Source organism: Molothrus ater, chromosome 25 (assembly GCF_012460135.2).
Source record: "Molothrus ater isolate BHLD 08-10-18 breed brown headed cowbird chromosome 25, BPBGC_Mater_1.1, whole genome shotgun sequence".
Lineage (NCBI taxonomy): Eukaryota > Metazoa > Chordata > Aves > Passeriformes > Icteridae > Molothrus > Molothrus ater.
The window spans coordinates 2,955,159-2,970,527 of NC_050502.2; the positions used below are offsets into that span (position 1 = coordinate 2,955,159).

The 15,369-nt window shown below is 51.3% G+C and overlaps 1 protein-coding gene across 1 annotated transcript in view; it reads left to right on the plus strand.

Moving 5' to 3' along the window:
• The window catches only part of DENND2C (DENN domain containing 2C), a 28,451-nt gene that overhangs the window by 797 nt on the left and 12,285 nt on the right, over nt 1-15,369 (plus strand). Inside the window, 8 exon segments of the mRNA XM_036398571.1 lie at nt 7,030-7,068; nt 7,070-7,157; nt 7,160-7,946; nt 9,415-9,563; nt 10,094-10,206; nt 10,558-10,725; nt 13,366-13,462; nt 14,154-14,198. Coding sequence (XP_036254464.1) covers nt 7,030-7,068; nt 7,070-7,157; nt 7,160-7,946; nt 9,415-9,563; nt 10,094-10,206; nt 10,558-10,725; nt 13,366-13,462; nt 14,154-14,198 — 1,486 coding nt within the window.

Consider the following 15,369-nt stretch of genomic DNA (forward strand, 5'->3'; position numbering starts at 1 on the left):
GGATGTGTTCAGAGCTCCTTGGCACGCTGGACCAGTCTCCCCTTGCCTTCCCCAGCTCGCTGTATACACACAGCTCTCTGCTCCAGTGACACGGCCTGGCTGGGAGGGCACCTGGCTGTGACAGAGCCCAGGCACTGCTGGAGCAATTCCCCCTCGCAGCTGGGACTGGCATCAGTGAGTGATGGAAGGAAGGTAGAAGAGAAGTTGCAGGAAAACCAGCCCCTGGAAATGTGTATTTGAGCACTGGTGGCTGGAGGATCTGACCTGGATGTGACCTTGAGTCCTAGTGCTGTCCATTGCTGCTTGGCAAAATTTTACTCTCAGTCTTCCAGTTGTAATAATCTGATATGGATATGACTCAGTGGGCAGCTCTGGAACACATAATCTGAATGGTGTCTGAGAGGTTTTCTGGTGCTGCCTTAGTCTGCACCCTTTGAACCTCCTGGAGCAGCTGCCTGGGTGCTGCTGAGACATTCCCAAGGGAATGAGTGGTTGGTTGTGGCCTCACACAGCCTGTCTGGGGTGGCCCATGTAAAGCCACACAGGCTTTGTGACTTTCCTTTGGAACCTCACCTCTGATGGTGGCACCAAGGAAGTGCTCCAGGATAAGTTGTGATTGATTTTTAACTCCATGCCCAGCTTGTGCCTCATTTCTGGTGTGCAGCTGCAACACTCCTGGGGCTGGCAGCCAGCCCAGGGTGTAGGGGCTGAGTCAACTGCTGTTGTCAGTATTGCTACCCTGGGCATTCAGATCCTGTGAGTCAGGTCAAAAACCCACGACTTTAAAAATAGTACATTGTGGGTTCTGTCCATGTGCACCCTGGTGTAGCAGCCTTCAATGCTTACATGCTGGAAGTGGTCTGGTTTGGGGTATTTTTATATCTTGAGGAAAAAGTTGCTTTCAGGAAGTTGAATTTCATCACTTTAGAAAAGGACAGTCAGTAGAAAAGTCTCAGCACCCGTGAGGGTCAGAGTTAACCTCCTTTTGCTGTGTAATTGGGATTAGCAGCACGTTTTCTGTGGCCAGGGGCTGTGGCCATGGATCTAATGGGGCAGAACTGCTCCTCAGCAGGAGATGCAGCAGCATGGAAGGAGTTAATACCTCGTGGTTAGAGTAGCTTTGTATCGAGATGGAAATGACTAAGCACTCTGCATTCCTGGAGAGTTACTTATTTTGATATAAAATCTGCTTGTTTGGTACTGCCCATGTCTTTGAGGCATCAGCATGGCAGAGCTGTTCAGAGGAGCATCAGAGTTCTTCTGGAGAGGAACAGGATGGGAGTAGCTGAGAGCTCTGGAAGGGGTCCTTTCCCTCCAGGAATGAGCTGCCAGCTTCCCTAGGTTCCACAAGACCAGAAACTGCTTTTTATTTGGCTGCTAACACAGGAGGAGGCTTGGTGACAAAGGCTTGGGGTGGTTTAGGACTGCACAGCTTTCACAAAAGGACTGAGATTGCCTCAGAGCTGCACGAGCTGGTCCAGGCAGTGTTTGTGTTCCCAGGACAAGGTAAGGTGCTGTGTCAGTGCCTCTGCTGCAGGGTGCTCGGGGTGCTGGGGGGGACTGACCTCAGCACTAGGCAGGGATTTATTCTGGAACAGCAGAACTGCAGCTTTCTCTCCTTGGGAATGTGGTTTCAGGAAATGGAATTGTCTCGAGGCTTTGCATGGAAAATGTGTAGTGTGCTCTCTGGATTTCAGGGCTGGAAAAAGAGTCAGGGCTACCTGTCATGTGCTGGGAACGTGCCTTATTCTTCTGCTTTGGGAGCTTCCAAACAGCCTGGATCAGAGAGGCAGTGTTTTGGCAGAAATGGGTGGTGTTTTGTCTAGAAATTATGTAATTTTCCCCCAAACGGCTGCTTCTGGTGAAATAATTCAGTATTCTTAACTACACTGATCTCCTCTAAGTTCTGCTGCAGTAAGGATGATAAATTTGGCTTCTCTGGAAATACGAGGAAGCACACTGGGGCCACTGAAGGAGTTTGGAAGGGGAGGTCAGGATGGAAGCAGTCCCAAGTCTGGTTATTCTGTGACAGCAATGATTTGTACAGTGCTTGATTCAAGTGCTGGCTGCCTGACCCAGGTGGTCTCTGCCAGCTCTGTGTCCTTGAACTGTGTTTTAGCCTGTCCTGGACTGCATTGAAGAGTTACTTCACTTGGATCACACCACCCCAGTGTGCTCTTTCTTCACCAAAGCTCAGCCTCTGCCCTTGCCTGGGCTCACGTGATGAGCTGAGATCAAATGCCTGGTTCTTGATAGCAAGCCTGGGCAGGTGAAAAGCTGCATTCCTCCCTTCCTTGGATGGATATTTTGGAAGAGACAGTCCAAGGGAGCAGCACTGAGCAGGGAGAGCTTTAGGCTTGTGCTCAGCTGTCTGTGGGTCCCATTCCTGCATGTCCAAAGCCAGGCTGGATGGTGTGACCGTGTTCACAGGGGTCTGAGGATGAGGGAAGAGATGAGGATCTGACTCCATGTTTCAGAAGGCTGATTTATTATTTTATGATATATATTATATTAAAACTATACTCAAAGAATAGAAGAAAGGATTTCATCAGAAGGCTGGCTAAGAATAGAATAGGAAGGAAGGATAACAAAGGCTTGTGGCTCAGACTCTCTGTCCAAGCCAGCTCACTGTGATTGGCCATTAATTAGAAAAAACCATCATGGGCCAATCAAAGATTTACCTATTGCATTCCACAGCAGCAAGTAACCATTGTTTACATTTTGTTCTCGAGGCTTTTCAGCTTCTCAAGAGGAAAAATTCTAAGGAAAGGATTTTTCATAAAAGATGTCTGTGACAGGATGGGCCTTGGAGCAACCTGGGACAGTGGAAGGCCATGGCAGGGGGTGGAAGGAGATGACCTTTGAGGTTCCTCCCAGTCCAACCCAACCCATTCTGGGATTCTGGAGTTCCATGTGCTGGCCAAGGCTGAGCTTCTCCTCCTGCTCAGCTCCTGGGCGTGCCTTACCATGTGAGCAGGGAGCTGGGCAGTGGGAGAGGGCAGGAGCATCAGGCCTTGACTTCAGCCATGGCTTGAGATGAGGAAGCAGAAATGGATCTGTCTGTCTGTCTGTGTGTCTGAGGAAGCAGCAGCACAGGCAGTTTTTGTTGCAGCCCTCCCAACGTGAGCTGTGGCAGGAAGGATGTGGGGTGGGCTGGCAGCCAGCAGAGCTGCCCAGCTTGGGCACAGCAAGGGTGGACCCACCTGGAAAGCTGTGCAGGGCTACTCAGCCTCCTGTGAGCAGTCATTTGTCCTCATGGATGGTGGAGGGTGTCAGGGAAGGGTTCTTCCCCCAGAGGGTGCTGGCACTGCCCAGGCTCCCCAGGGAATGGGCACGGCCCGAGGCTGCCAGAGCTGCAGGAGTGTCCTGTGCAGGGCCAGGAGGAATTGGACAGGATGATCCTTGTGGTTCCCTTCCAGGGGAGTTCCATGATTCTCTGCCAGGCTGCTCCCAGAGGAGCTCCCAGCTGGGGCATTTAGGAGAAAGCAGCCAGTGCTCTTGGAATCAGAGCAGCTGTGGGCACAGGCTGTGAGTGAAGGTGCTGGACTGGGTCAGATAAACCCCTGCTCCACACCATGGGATCCTTCAGGTTCTGCTCCCTGTGCCACTCCTGAATCCAGCAATGCTGGGTTTGAAGGTTTGGAAGGCCCTGGAGGATCCTGGTGTGAAGCTGGGCTGCTGGGGAGGCTGTTTGAGCCCTGTCCCCCCCTGGCTGTCCCTTTGCCTGGGTCCTGAGAGTGTCCTGGGGCTGCAGCAGCTGAGTGGCACAGCAGAGGAAAGCTGCTTTCCTGTCTGCTAATCAGGGCTGTGCAGACACACACGGAGGAAGGATGGCTCTGCTCTGGCTCAGGATGTTTTGGCAACAATGCCTATTTATAGGAGAGGGCAGGGGCCCCTTGCTGCTGTGGGAAGAGGGTCTCCAGTGGCTGCAGAAGCACTGAGGACAGGCTGGAATGCTGATGAGGGACAGAGGGCTGATGATGGAGCAAATATCCCCAGCTTGGGGCTTACCCAGATTGTCCAAGTTTATCCCATTCACTGCTGAGTGGGAGAGTTACCAGCAGCTGTCTGGGACAATGGGCTGAGCCATTCCAGCCTGCAGGAACCAACACTGTGGAGATAGGGAGCTGCTTCCCACACCAACTGTGCTGCTTTGGCAGAGGGGGAGAGTGCAGCAGAGCCAAGGCTTGGTGCCATGTGTGCCCAAACCATCCCTGAACTGCCTGGGAGCCCTGGGATGTCCTTGACCAGCGAGCTTTCTCACTAGTGCTATCAAGGAGATCTGCCAAGGCCAGTTCTTTGCTTTTAATTGCACTGCAGATGCCTCTGCCAAGCAGATCAGCAGCTCCAGGGATAGCCCTGAGCCCTGGCATTTGAGGTGTGGTCCCAGCAGTGGGCAGGGTGTGGGTCTGCTCTGCTGGGGGCTCTCCACACCCAGCCTGGAGAGTGGGACACGACCCCTTGCCAGACAGGTTTGAGCTCCTGTGCCTCCCAGCGTGGTTTGCTGCCCATCCCTGGCTCTGCCCACTCTGCCAGGCTGTGGTGACTCAGTGCTGGCCGGGTGTGGTGGCACTGGCTGTGGAGGACACGTGCCCAGAGTGGCAGCGGCAGCTGGGGCAGAGGTTTGGTGTCACTCTGGCCCCTGGTCCCACCTGGAGCAGGTCTGGCTCCTTTCTGCAGGGATCCTCTGCTTTTGTGCATGTGTGGAATTCTGCTGTTTCCCTGCCTTTTGCAGGGAGACTTCTTGGTGCCAGGGAGATGTTACCAGAGGCAGAGTGGCCCGTGGCCTGAGCTGAGCCCTTCTCACCTGCTGCAAAGGGAGGTTGTTAAATGCAGCTGGAGGGTTGGAACTTCTGAAATGGGATAATTGCCCAGAGAAAGGGAGGAACAGGGCTTGGTAGAGCCTATGGGCTGCTGTCCTCTGTCCAGGATGGGTTTGCACCTCTGCTGGCAAAAGGGCTCCAAGGCTGAGTGTGAGGGTGTTCACAGGGATCCAAGGAAGAGGGAAGAGATGAGGATCTGACTCCATGTCTCAGAAGGCTTGATTTATTATTTTATGATATATATTATATCAAAACTATACTAAAAGAATAGAAGAAAGGATTCCATCAGAAGGCTGGCTAAGAATAGAAAAAGAAAGAATGATAACAAAGGTTTGTGGCTCAGACAGAGAGTCCGAGCCAGCTGGGCTGTGATTGGCCATTAATTAGAAACAACTAATATGGGCTAATCAAAGATCCACCCATTGCATTCCACAGCAGCAGATAATTATTGTTTACATTTTGTTCTTGAGGCCTCTCAGCTTCTCAGGAGAAGAAACCTTAAGGAAAGGATTTTTCAGAAAATATCCTAGGTACAGCTGAGGATTCCACACATGAGATGTCTGTACTGAGGCCATGCTGGACCTGCTGGCTCTGGTACAGCCACCCCAGTTCTCCCTGGTGGTTTCACCTGCATTCCTTGCTGGACTATCTGGAGGATGTGTGCTGTATCCCCTGGATCCCACATGTGGGAAGTCTCAAAGAGCACAGCTCCTGTTTGTGCAGGCTCTGCTTGGCAAGGAGAAGCCAGAGTGTTTCTTTAGCATTCCTTCTCTGCTGATCTACACATGGGGTGATTTTTCACTTGAAGATGAAAACTCCCTTGTTTCTTCTGCCTTTTGAAACTCCACAGGCTGGGCACCACTGCCCTCCAGTCTCTTGGATGGCAAATTTAGGTCGGGTGTTGGCAAACAGAGCACCAGGCAGGTTTTCACTTGTGTTGTGGAGCAAGAGAGCACTTCTGGGAGGAGGATGCACTCTTCTCCAGCCACCACAGCTCTTCTCATCCTGTGTGAAGCAGCAGCTCCTCTCTGGAGAGGCAGATGTGGCTCCTTTTTGCTGGTGCCTCGTGTCCTGCTGTGTCTCTGCTGAGTGGGGAGCTCAGGTGCCACAGGGATTTATCTCTACTGCCTGAGCATCAGGAGGAGCTGCACTCCTGCAGGAGGGCTGGCTGAGATCCACACTGCTGTGTTCCTCTGCCATTAAATAATTTCCTTCAGTTTGCATGCCTGGGATCCCTCAGGGTGTTTTGTGCCTGCTGTGTTTGTTTTTGGAGCCGGTGAGGCCTCAGCTCCCTTTCCATGTGTGCACAAACAGACCCTGTGGGGAGGGAGCTCTGGAAGCCTGTCCTGAGCACGTGCTGGATGGGATTTGGGGAGGAGTGTTCTGCAGCCATTGCCAGGGAGCAGCTGGGACTTTGGGGTGAGGAGCATGGCTGGGGTGCTGTCACCCCAAAGAGCCTGGGGCTGGATTTCAGGGAAGATGCACCGAGCTGCTGGAAGGGGTATCAGGGACACACAAAGGTGATACAGAGACTCCATCAGCAGAAAGCATGAAAAAGCATTTTATTATTAGAAATTCACAGTTCTTATAGAAACAATGGTGGACCTAAGACCTGATTGGCCTTTAGGAATCTTCTCTCACCTATTGGTCAAGAAGGGAAAACTCCTTCTTGTAAACTTCTTTGACAAACAGAGATTGCCTGCCAGGTGCAGAGATGGAGATAAGAATTGTTTTAATTCTTTCTCTGAGCTTTCTCACATCTTCCCAGGAAAATCCTGGGAGAGCTCTGTCTCTCTCTGCTCAGAGGATTTGTTTTCACCATTTTTCCCATTTTTGTGATTTTTCTCCCCAGGAAGTGACATCTATACAGTGAAGGTGGAGGAGCTGGGTTCAGGCTGGGCTTGGGATCAATTTTGGGTCATTTCCAATCCAATTTTCCTCATTTTTTCCACTGTTTTTACCCCGATTTTCATATTTTTCCCCATTTTTATGATTTTTCTCCTCAGGAAGTGCCATCTACACGGTGAAGGTGGAGGAGCTGGGTTTGGGGTCCATTTTCTCCATTTATAACCCCATTTTCTCCATTTTTAGACCATTTCTTCACCGATTTTCACCGTTTTTTCCCAAATTTCCACCATTTTTCCCCAAATTTTGTGATTACCACAGAGTGCAGCTGCAGCTGATGGCTCTTGTGTTTTACCCACAGGTCGGAGCAGCCAGCCCGGACTCTGTGACACCGCCGGGCCACTTGGGAGCGTGGTGCCAGCTTTGATGTGTGCAGGACACAGCAGGACGTGGCCAGGGCTGGGCATGGGCTGTGTGTGAGCCCCCTGGCACTGCCATGCACCCCGTGGGGGCTGGGGACAGCAGCTTCACCCGTGGGGCCGTGCAGAGCCAGACCCTGTCCCGCAGCCACTGCCGCAACATCAAGCAGAAGATCTCGCAGTGGGAGGGCAGGACAAGGGGCTGCCCCAGCAAGGACAGGCAGCAGCTCAAGGACTTTGGAGTCAAGTATGATCCCAGCTGCAATGCACTACCCAAAGTGAAGGCAGAATGCACAGAGAATGGCAGAAGGGCTGGGGCTAAAGATCCCAAGAGCCTGGGGTTGGATTTCAGGGAAGATGCACGGAGATGCTGTGGTGGCCCAGCTTCCGCAGCCAAGGAGAAAGGAGAGGGGCAAACAGGATTCCTGAGCCCGGGGGTGACACTGCCCCCAGGGAACTTCTATACCTCACAAGCTCTTTGGAGGAGAGCAGATCCCCCCCTGCCTGGCAGAACCTCTCCTGTTGCCTTGGACCTCCAGAGGAAGCGAGGCAGCTCTGGCTCCACGGAAAGAGAACTTCAAATCAAAGGAGTGGACGCTCTCTGCAGGGCAGAGAGGAGCTTGAGGAACATTTACTCTGAGGTTGAGGGGCAAGAGGAGGAGGAGGCAGCTCCTGATCCACCCCCCAAACCCCGCAGGACTTTCCACTACCTGGCAGAGAAGGGTGCTGGGGGTCGTAGAGCTGCCAGTGCCACCAGGGAAGGTCCCCTGCAAAAACAGTGTGGAAAGGACTTGGTGTCATCCTCCAACAACCCTGAGAAGAAAATAGCCAGCAGGAGGATCAGAGGGAGAGCCCAGAGGTACATAGTTCATCTCTCATGTCTGAAATATTTATTTAAATTACTTTCTAGGTGGATTTAAGCAGCTTGCTTGGCATGATGTCCTTGTGGAGTGCTGCTAGTGATGATGCCTCTTTTCATGGGGAAGGGATGTTCCTGGGTGAAAATATCCTGCTTTTGCTGCTGACAGTCTTGCAAAGAAGGCTCCAGGTTCCAAACAGAAGCCCACACCTTAGAGCAGAGTGGAGTGACCCAAGGGAGAGATCTGCCTGCTCCCTGCCTGCTCCCTGCCTGCTGCTTGCCCTCAGCTGCACTTTGGGGATGGCAGAGTAGCTTTCTCTTGGGGCACTGTGGCTGCTGAGTGTTTGGTTTTCCTGGCAGTGAAAGTTTCTCTTGTTACTTAAGGCTGGAGGCTGTGGCTACTGCTCTTGCAGTAGGTTTGGCTGGTTTTCCCTCTTTCTCATAACCTTCTGAGGTGGCTTGATGCAAATCCTGCTCAGAGGTGAGCTGCCTGTGCTAGACTGGTGTGCAGAGATGTGGCTTGAGGTTCTGAAACCTTCCACTGTGGCAAAGTGTGCAGCAACAACTCAGATTTTGTGATTGTGATGGGCTAAATCCCTGCCAGCTCTTCTGTCACCTCAGTGCCGTGATTTCAAAATAGTGGCCAAGTGGATGGAAATGCCAACCCACAAATGCATGAGCACCTTGAGCACGAATAGGAGAGGCCAGTAGGAAGCAGTGCCCTGGTTCTGAGCTGCTGCAAGTCTGCAAACATGGTTTGGGTTCTTGCCTCTGACCTGATGGGGCTGGCCATGCCTGCTTGGAGTGTGCTTGGCCATGGAGCCTCCAGCTCCCTTTCTTACTTAATTACTCTCCCAGAATAAGTGAGCAGGACTCACTTGGTGTGCTGGCTTTGACTGGGATAATTTTCTTCTTGGCATCTTGTGTGCTGCTGTGTTTGGGGGTTGTGATGAAAATGTTGGTAACACAGCAGTGTGTGAGCTGTGCTCACGCAGAGCTGGGAGGAGACACAGCAGGGACAGCTGACCCCAAGGATGTTCCAGACCCTGTGATGTTCTGCTCAGCAGTAAAAACTGGGGAAGAAGCAGAAAGGGGGGAAATTTGGAGTTTGTGTTCCCAAGTCACTGTTATGCATGATGGAGCCCCTGGACATGGCTCAGCACCGAGGGAAATGGGGAATGAATCCCTTGTTTTGTTTTCCTTGCTTGTGCAGCTTTTGCTTTACCTTCCAAACCGTCTTCATCTTGACCCATTTTCTCTCTTTACCCTTTGATTCTCTCCCCCATCCCATGGGCTGGGAGTGAGGGGCTGAGCTGCTGCCTGGGCTTAGACCTCAACCCTTGGAAATGCAAGCCCAGAGTGGAGTATCCTATGCTGGATGGTCCCAGGGAGGGCCACACTGTGTTTGGACTGCAGACAGCAGCTCCAGCAGGGACCTTTAGAAGAAATCACCCTGGTTTTCCTCTAGGAAATCTTTTGAGTTTGAGGACATCCAGGGCTTCCGCAAGCGGCCGGCGGGCGGCGGCTCCCACAGACCCCGGGAGGAGAGCAATGGCACTGCAGGATCCAGGCTGCTCTGCACTCAGTCTGAAGACAACATCTACGAGGACATTATCTGTACGTGCCTGGGCTTCTGGGGGTGTCCTCACCGTGGGTAAGGGTGGAAGTTGTGCTGGGGAGGGAGGAGTGAGGGTGAGGATGTGTTGAGGCCCTTTCCGGCTCTGGGGTTTTTAAGGTCTTCCCCATCTGGGGTTCTTTGTTGGTGTTGGTGACATCTGCACGTGAACAGCCTGATTTCAGATGTCATTGGAGGTCACTGGAGTTGGCCTGTGCTAAACTGATTTCTTTATTAGCCCTTGGAATGCTTTGCTTGAGTGTTGCACAGAGATCGTGTGAACGCTGCCAAAATGAGCTGCTTTGCAATAGAGCTGCTTGCTCTGCAGGGGAAGAAGTGTTTTGTTCTGCTGAGTCCGTGTGCAGTTTGCCAAGCTGATGGCAGTGGGTTAGAAGGATGTGGTGGGAACCTCATCCAACTTCAAACAGGTCTCACAGACCCTGTTATTGGCACACTCTCCCCTCTTATAGCCCTGGCTGAAATTACAGGGCTTTGTCTCCTTTCATAAACCCCCATCCAATGCTTTTTCCAGGTCCTACAAAAGAACACCCTTATGAAGATATCAGAGCACTGCCCTTGCCCCTGTGGAAGGTCCCATCTGTCTGGAAGCTGCCCCCTCCCCAGAGCATCAGAGGGGCTCCCAAGGTAGGGTGGGGGATTAAAGGGTCAGAACTGTTCAGAACCATTCCCACAAGAGCCCTCGTTTGTGCTCAGCCTCACATTCCACTCTGCAAGTCATTGGTTTGCCTTATTGTTCTATAGCTTATTATGAATGTAAATAATGTATAATGTAAATAATGAGCAGCCATGGCAGCTGATTGAGCTGCTAAGGAGCAACAGAGTAGGAACAAGAAAGATTTGGTGAGATGCTTGAGCGGGGAGGTGGGATGGAGAGCTTGGTAGAGCAGATTTACCAGCTGTAATGTGACTCCTCTGCCTGTGAGCTTGGACCAAAGCTGGATCTCATGCTTCCCTATCTCTTCTGTCTGTTTCCAGCTTCCCCCAAAACCTCCCTTCCTCAGCCGTAAGTCACTGGAGCTGAAGCCCTCCCAGACAAATTTCCAAGGGAAGGTGGGCAGGGAGACCTCCCTGCCTGTCACTCTGTCTGAGTGGAAGCTGTTCCGAGCAGTGGAGGCTGCCAGCAGGAGAAAGAACCTGCCCTGGGTGAGATTCAAATGTAAAACTTCACTTCTTTCCTGGCATTTCAGGCTCTTGCTGCTTTCCAAGTGCTTTGTGAGTGGCCACAGAGCTGTGGGCCAGGCAGGTGATTGCTGCTTGGCACTGCTGCTCCAGCCATTCCCTCTCCAAGTGCCAGGGCTGGTGTTTGGGGGTCTGAGTGCCAGTTGCAGCTGGGACAGTGCTGGTTTTGTTGGTCAGGAATCACAGTGGTGTTTTTGTGGGCAGACAAAGTGCTCAGTGTTGGCCTGGAGGTCAGGGCTGTGTGTGTGAGCACAAGCCCTTCCTCGTGCTTTGTCACCTAAGCCTTGTTCCCAGTGTTTCCATGGAGTGTTGGTGCTGGCTTTGTGCTCTTGGAGAGCTCCAGGGGCAGCTCTGTAATGCTGTGTGCACGTGTCCCTGCTCCCAGTGCCTTCCTTCCCAGGCTGATCCTGGTGTTCCACTGCAGCCCCTGAGCTGTGGGAGAGCTGTGGGGCCCTTGGTTACTTGGAATGTTGGCCAGGAGTTCTGGACTGGCACCAGGAGCAGCTGTTTCACAGTTTAAGGGTGCAGAGGAGCTCTCAGGGATAAGAGCATTTCACAAAGCCCTCATCCAGCTGTCCCTTCTGGCCTCTCCCTCCTGCCTGGCTGCAAAGACAATTGTGCTGCTGAGGCCAGAGGGGTGAGGAAGGCTTTTAATCCACCTTCACACAGAGAACCTGTTCAGTTTGGTGCCTTGGGAAGGTTTCTAGATCCTCCTGTTGGTTACCAGCTCACGTCCCTCTGTGACAAGAGGCACCATGTGCTGTAGAAGGGCAGCTGCAGCTGCCACTGTGGTGGCACTTGGTGCATGGGACTCAAATTCCAGTTGTGGTAGTGAGAGGGACTTATTTTTGCTGTGGTAAAACCATTTCACTTCAGCAGATCTTTATTTCATCTGAAAATCACGTGTATTTGCTCAGATTGCACAAGACTGTGAGGTAGAGTTGGACAGCTGCAAAGGACTTTTCAAACCTTTAAAGTGCTTTGGAGTATCAAGTAACTTCTGTCTGTGTTTTTAAACAAATTCTAGGTCTGGAAAATCAGGAAGGAGATGGCAAGATTATAAAAATGCTGTGATGGAGAGTATCTCTCATTTGGAGAGGGGAAAATAAAATGTTCTCCTAAAGCAAATCTATTCCAAAAATCTGGTAACAATTTACATGCAGGAAGAGCACTTTACTCTCTTTGCTCATGAGGAATTGAGCCAAGATTGTTTGAAAGGTTGAGAAAAGGAATGGGGTCTAAAAAGACAGAACCTTTTGCCTAAGAAACACATGGCTGCCTTAAACACACCCAGGGTGGTGACTCAGCTGCACAAAAATCAGGACAGAAATGAGGATCTCGTAGGTAAGGCTGGGTAAAAAGGGAAAGAAGGCAGGTTTGGCAGGAGGAGCAGTGCTCTCTGCAGTGGGCTGTTTGTTCCCTCAGTGCTGAGGCAGAAAATGGAGAGAAATCCATTGAAAAAGCAGAACCTAAGCCTGGATTGCTGAGCTGGGGATTAAACACTTGAGCTGAACCAACAGGTTCTCTTTAATATATTTCTTTTTATGCTGTATTTGTGATGACAAATGGCTGGGCCCCACCCTCCTGTGTTCAGTTTAATGAATTCTTGAGGCAGGAATGAACTTGACCTGCTCCCTGCATTTAGGGTAAATCCCTCTTGCCACGAAGCCGCCTTTGATGTGGGGAGTCAGGAGCCCCTGGGGCGCTGGCAGGTGAGGGGAAAGCACAGAGCAGGCAGTGACAGGGACACAGAAAGTGACAGGACTTTGGCTCTCAGGCTGCTGTGGCCAGTGGAAGGAGGATTGCCAGCACCACTGCAGAGTGTTAAGGTGCTGACCCTTCTTTCATGTCTGGGCTTAGTCTGCACTGGGCTGTGCTTTTACCCAGCTGTTTTCTTCCACTGAACCAAGTGTGTGGTCCTGCAGCACAGACCCATTTTTCTGTCCTACTGTCTGTCTTCATTTGTGCAAAATCACAGAATGGTTTGGGTGGAAAGGCCCTTAAATTGCTCCTCATTCCACCCCCTGCCATGGCCATGGACACCTTCCAGTAGAGCAGGGTACTCTGAGTCCATCATCCTCTCATTCCAGCAAACACCTGGAGCAGGGCTTGTGCTTGGAGCAGCCTCCCTTGTGCTTTAGGAGACTTGAGCTGACATCAACCACAGCAGCAAACCCAAAACCCAACCCCCAAGCTACAGTGAGAGAGCTCTGCTTTTTCTGGGCTTGGAAGGAGTTGGGGAGCATGTTCTGAGTCCTCTGTGCTGCAGGGTTTGAGATGTTCTTGCAGGTGCCTTTGCATAGAAGATGGAGATCTGATGCCAGACAGTTTGTCACTTCTATTTGGGAAGGCAAGTGTGACAGTTTGCAGAGTGCTTGTACAGTCTGGTGTCAGCTTTGAGCTGTGCTGACAGGGATCTCTCTCTTGCAGCAGAAATCTGTGCTCCTTCTTTATGCAGTGAGCTGGGCTAGAAGGAACCTCTGAGCCAGGGTTTGGGCAGCTTTCCCCAGGTCCTGGGTGGTGGCTGTTGGGCTGCCCTTCTGTTGGCACCTGGAGCCTTCTCTGGACCCCCACATTAACCTCTCCTTCTGCTTTGGTTTTCAGCTGGTGCTAAAAATACAGGAGATCTTTGATTCCAAGCGTGGAAAGAAGAAGGTGAAGCTGCTCAGTCCTGCTGGGAGAGAAACAGCTCCAGTGAAAGGTATTGGGGTCTCCAGCACCACTGTCTGTGCTCTAAACACCTTGAGTGGCACAATTCCCCTGCCCCTGGCCTGGCACCACCACCTCATGCTGACACAGCAGTGCAAACCCCACGCTTGTGGCTGGAATTGAGCCTTCAGCTCCAGGGACACCTGCCTGAGCCAAATTTAACACTGTCACAAGGGGAGGATTCTGAGCCTGGGTTAAAAGTGCTTTTTCAAAAAAGCAGATTAAAGCAAAAATTCCTCAAAAAAACACCTATCATGAGAGCTACCAGTGACTCCTGCACTCATTATCTGTGTGCCTTGTTCTGACTGTGTAGGGTCTTTATTTATATTTATAGTAGGGTCTTTATTTATAGTTATAGGGGTTTTATTTATAGTTATTCTGTTCAGCAACTCTGTTAAGTTTTATAGCAGCTCAACCAACCAGCTGGTTTGTGTTCTGTGCCCATGTTCAGCTGACCTGCAGGTCACTCACTGGCACCACTGCCTTGATATCAGCTCTGCTTTTTGCAGTTTGCTGTTGTAACACATTTTCCAGCTGTCCTTGGCTGATGCTTTGGGCAGGATTGGTGGGCAGCCCTGAAGGATGTTGATGTGATGAGTCTCAGGTTGTCTCTCTTTCCCAACTTTGGGTGTTGCCCATCTTCCTTCTGCATGGTTAATAAGTGAAAACTGTGTGTGTTTCAGGTGAAACCAGCGGGAACGAAAGCGATACGGAAAATCAGCCCAAAAGTGAGTGAATCACAGGGCTGGTCCTGTCCCACAGCACTGCACCCTTGGCTGAGGCCCTGGTGGGATGAGCTGACGTGTGGAATCTGCTGAGACAGGGCCAGGGAGCCTCTCAGAGGCCACATGGCCAAGTCTGGCAGCTGCTGCTGTGGCAAACCAACCTCAGTTTCTGCCCTTTCCCTGAGCCCTTGATGTTTAATGCCACTACTCTGCCAGTCAGCAGAAGCAGAGTCATTTTTGGGCTGGTAGGAGGTTGTTCCTGATCACCTTTGCTGCTGCTGCTTGAATTTATCTCCCTCCTAATTCCTTCCCTTGGTTCTGTTTTCTGTAATGCTGTGAAATGTCCTTTCCTCTGGGGAGAATTTACCTGAGTATTTGTCTGGTTCCAATGTTCTGAGCTGGATCATAGACTCCAGACCTGAAACACCTACTTGGTTTTAGCTTCCATGTGAAGACAGATTAAACAGAAGGATCTGGCACAGCTGTGGATGCCCCTGGATCCCTGGAATGTCCAAGGCCAGCCTGGGATAGTGGAACGTGTCCCTGCCATGGCAGGGGGTTGACCTGGATGAGCTTTGAGGTCCCTTCAACCCAAAACATTCAAAGATTCTAAGAATTCTGTGATTCTATTCTATGATTTTATTTTAGGTGTTTCATTTACTTGGAGGGAAACACTCAAAAGGCTTTAACTTAGAATGAAAAGTGAAATTCCTTTTTTTTTTTTGTGTGTGTGAAGGAGAATAGTGGAGAGTGAAGAATCTCAGGAGAAGTACTGAGATTTCTTCAGAAGGATTGAGTCACTGCCTGATGGAAGAGTTGTTTGAGAGTGTCTAGAATGTGTCACAGTGCCTGGGCCACAGGAATTCCTGACGTCAGAGGGCTGTGCCTGTGCTTGTGAGCCTGTGCTGCCTGTCAGGACAGCCCAGCCTGGGGGTGCCTCTGCCTCTCCTGAGTGCCCCTGGTGTTTGGAGTGGCTCCCTGAGTCCTGACAGCTCCTGACCTGGATGGAGCAGCCTTCACTCCCTGGAACCCTGTTGTGCCACTCTGAGATGTGTAAGAACATCAGGGCAGCAGGAGAAATTTCAGTATCTGTCAGGGGGAATGTGCAGAGCTGCAAGTTTGCAGGATTTTGGATTAGCAGGCCAGTGCTTCCTGTCTGAATCACAGAATCCTG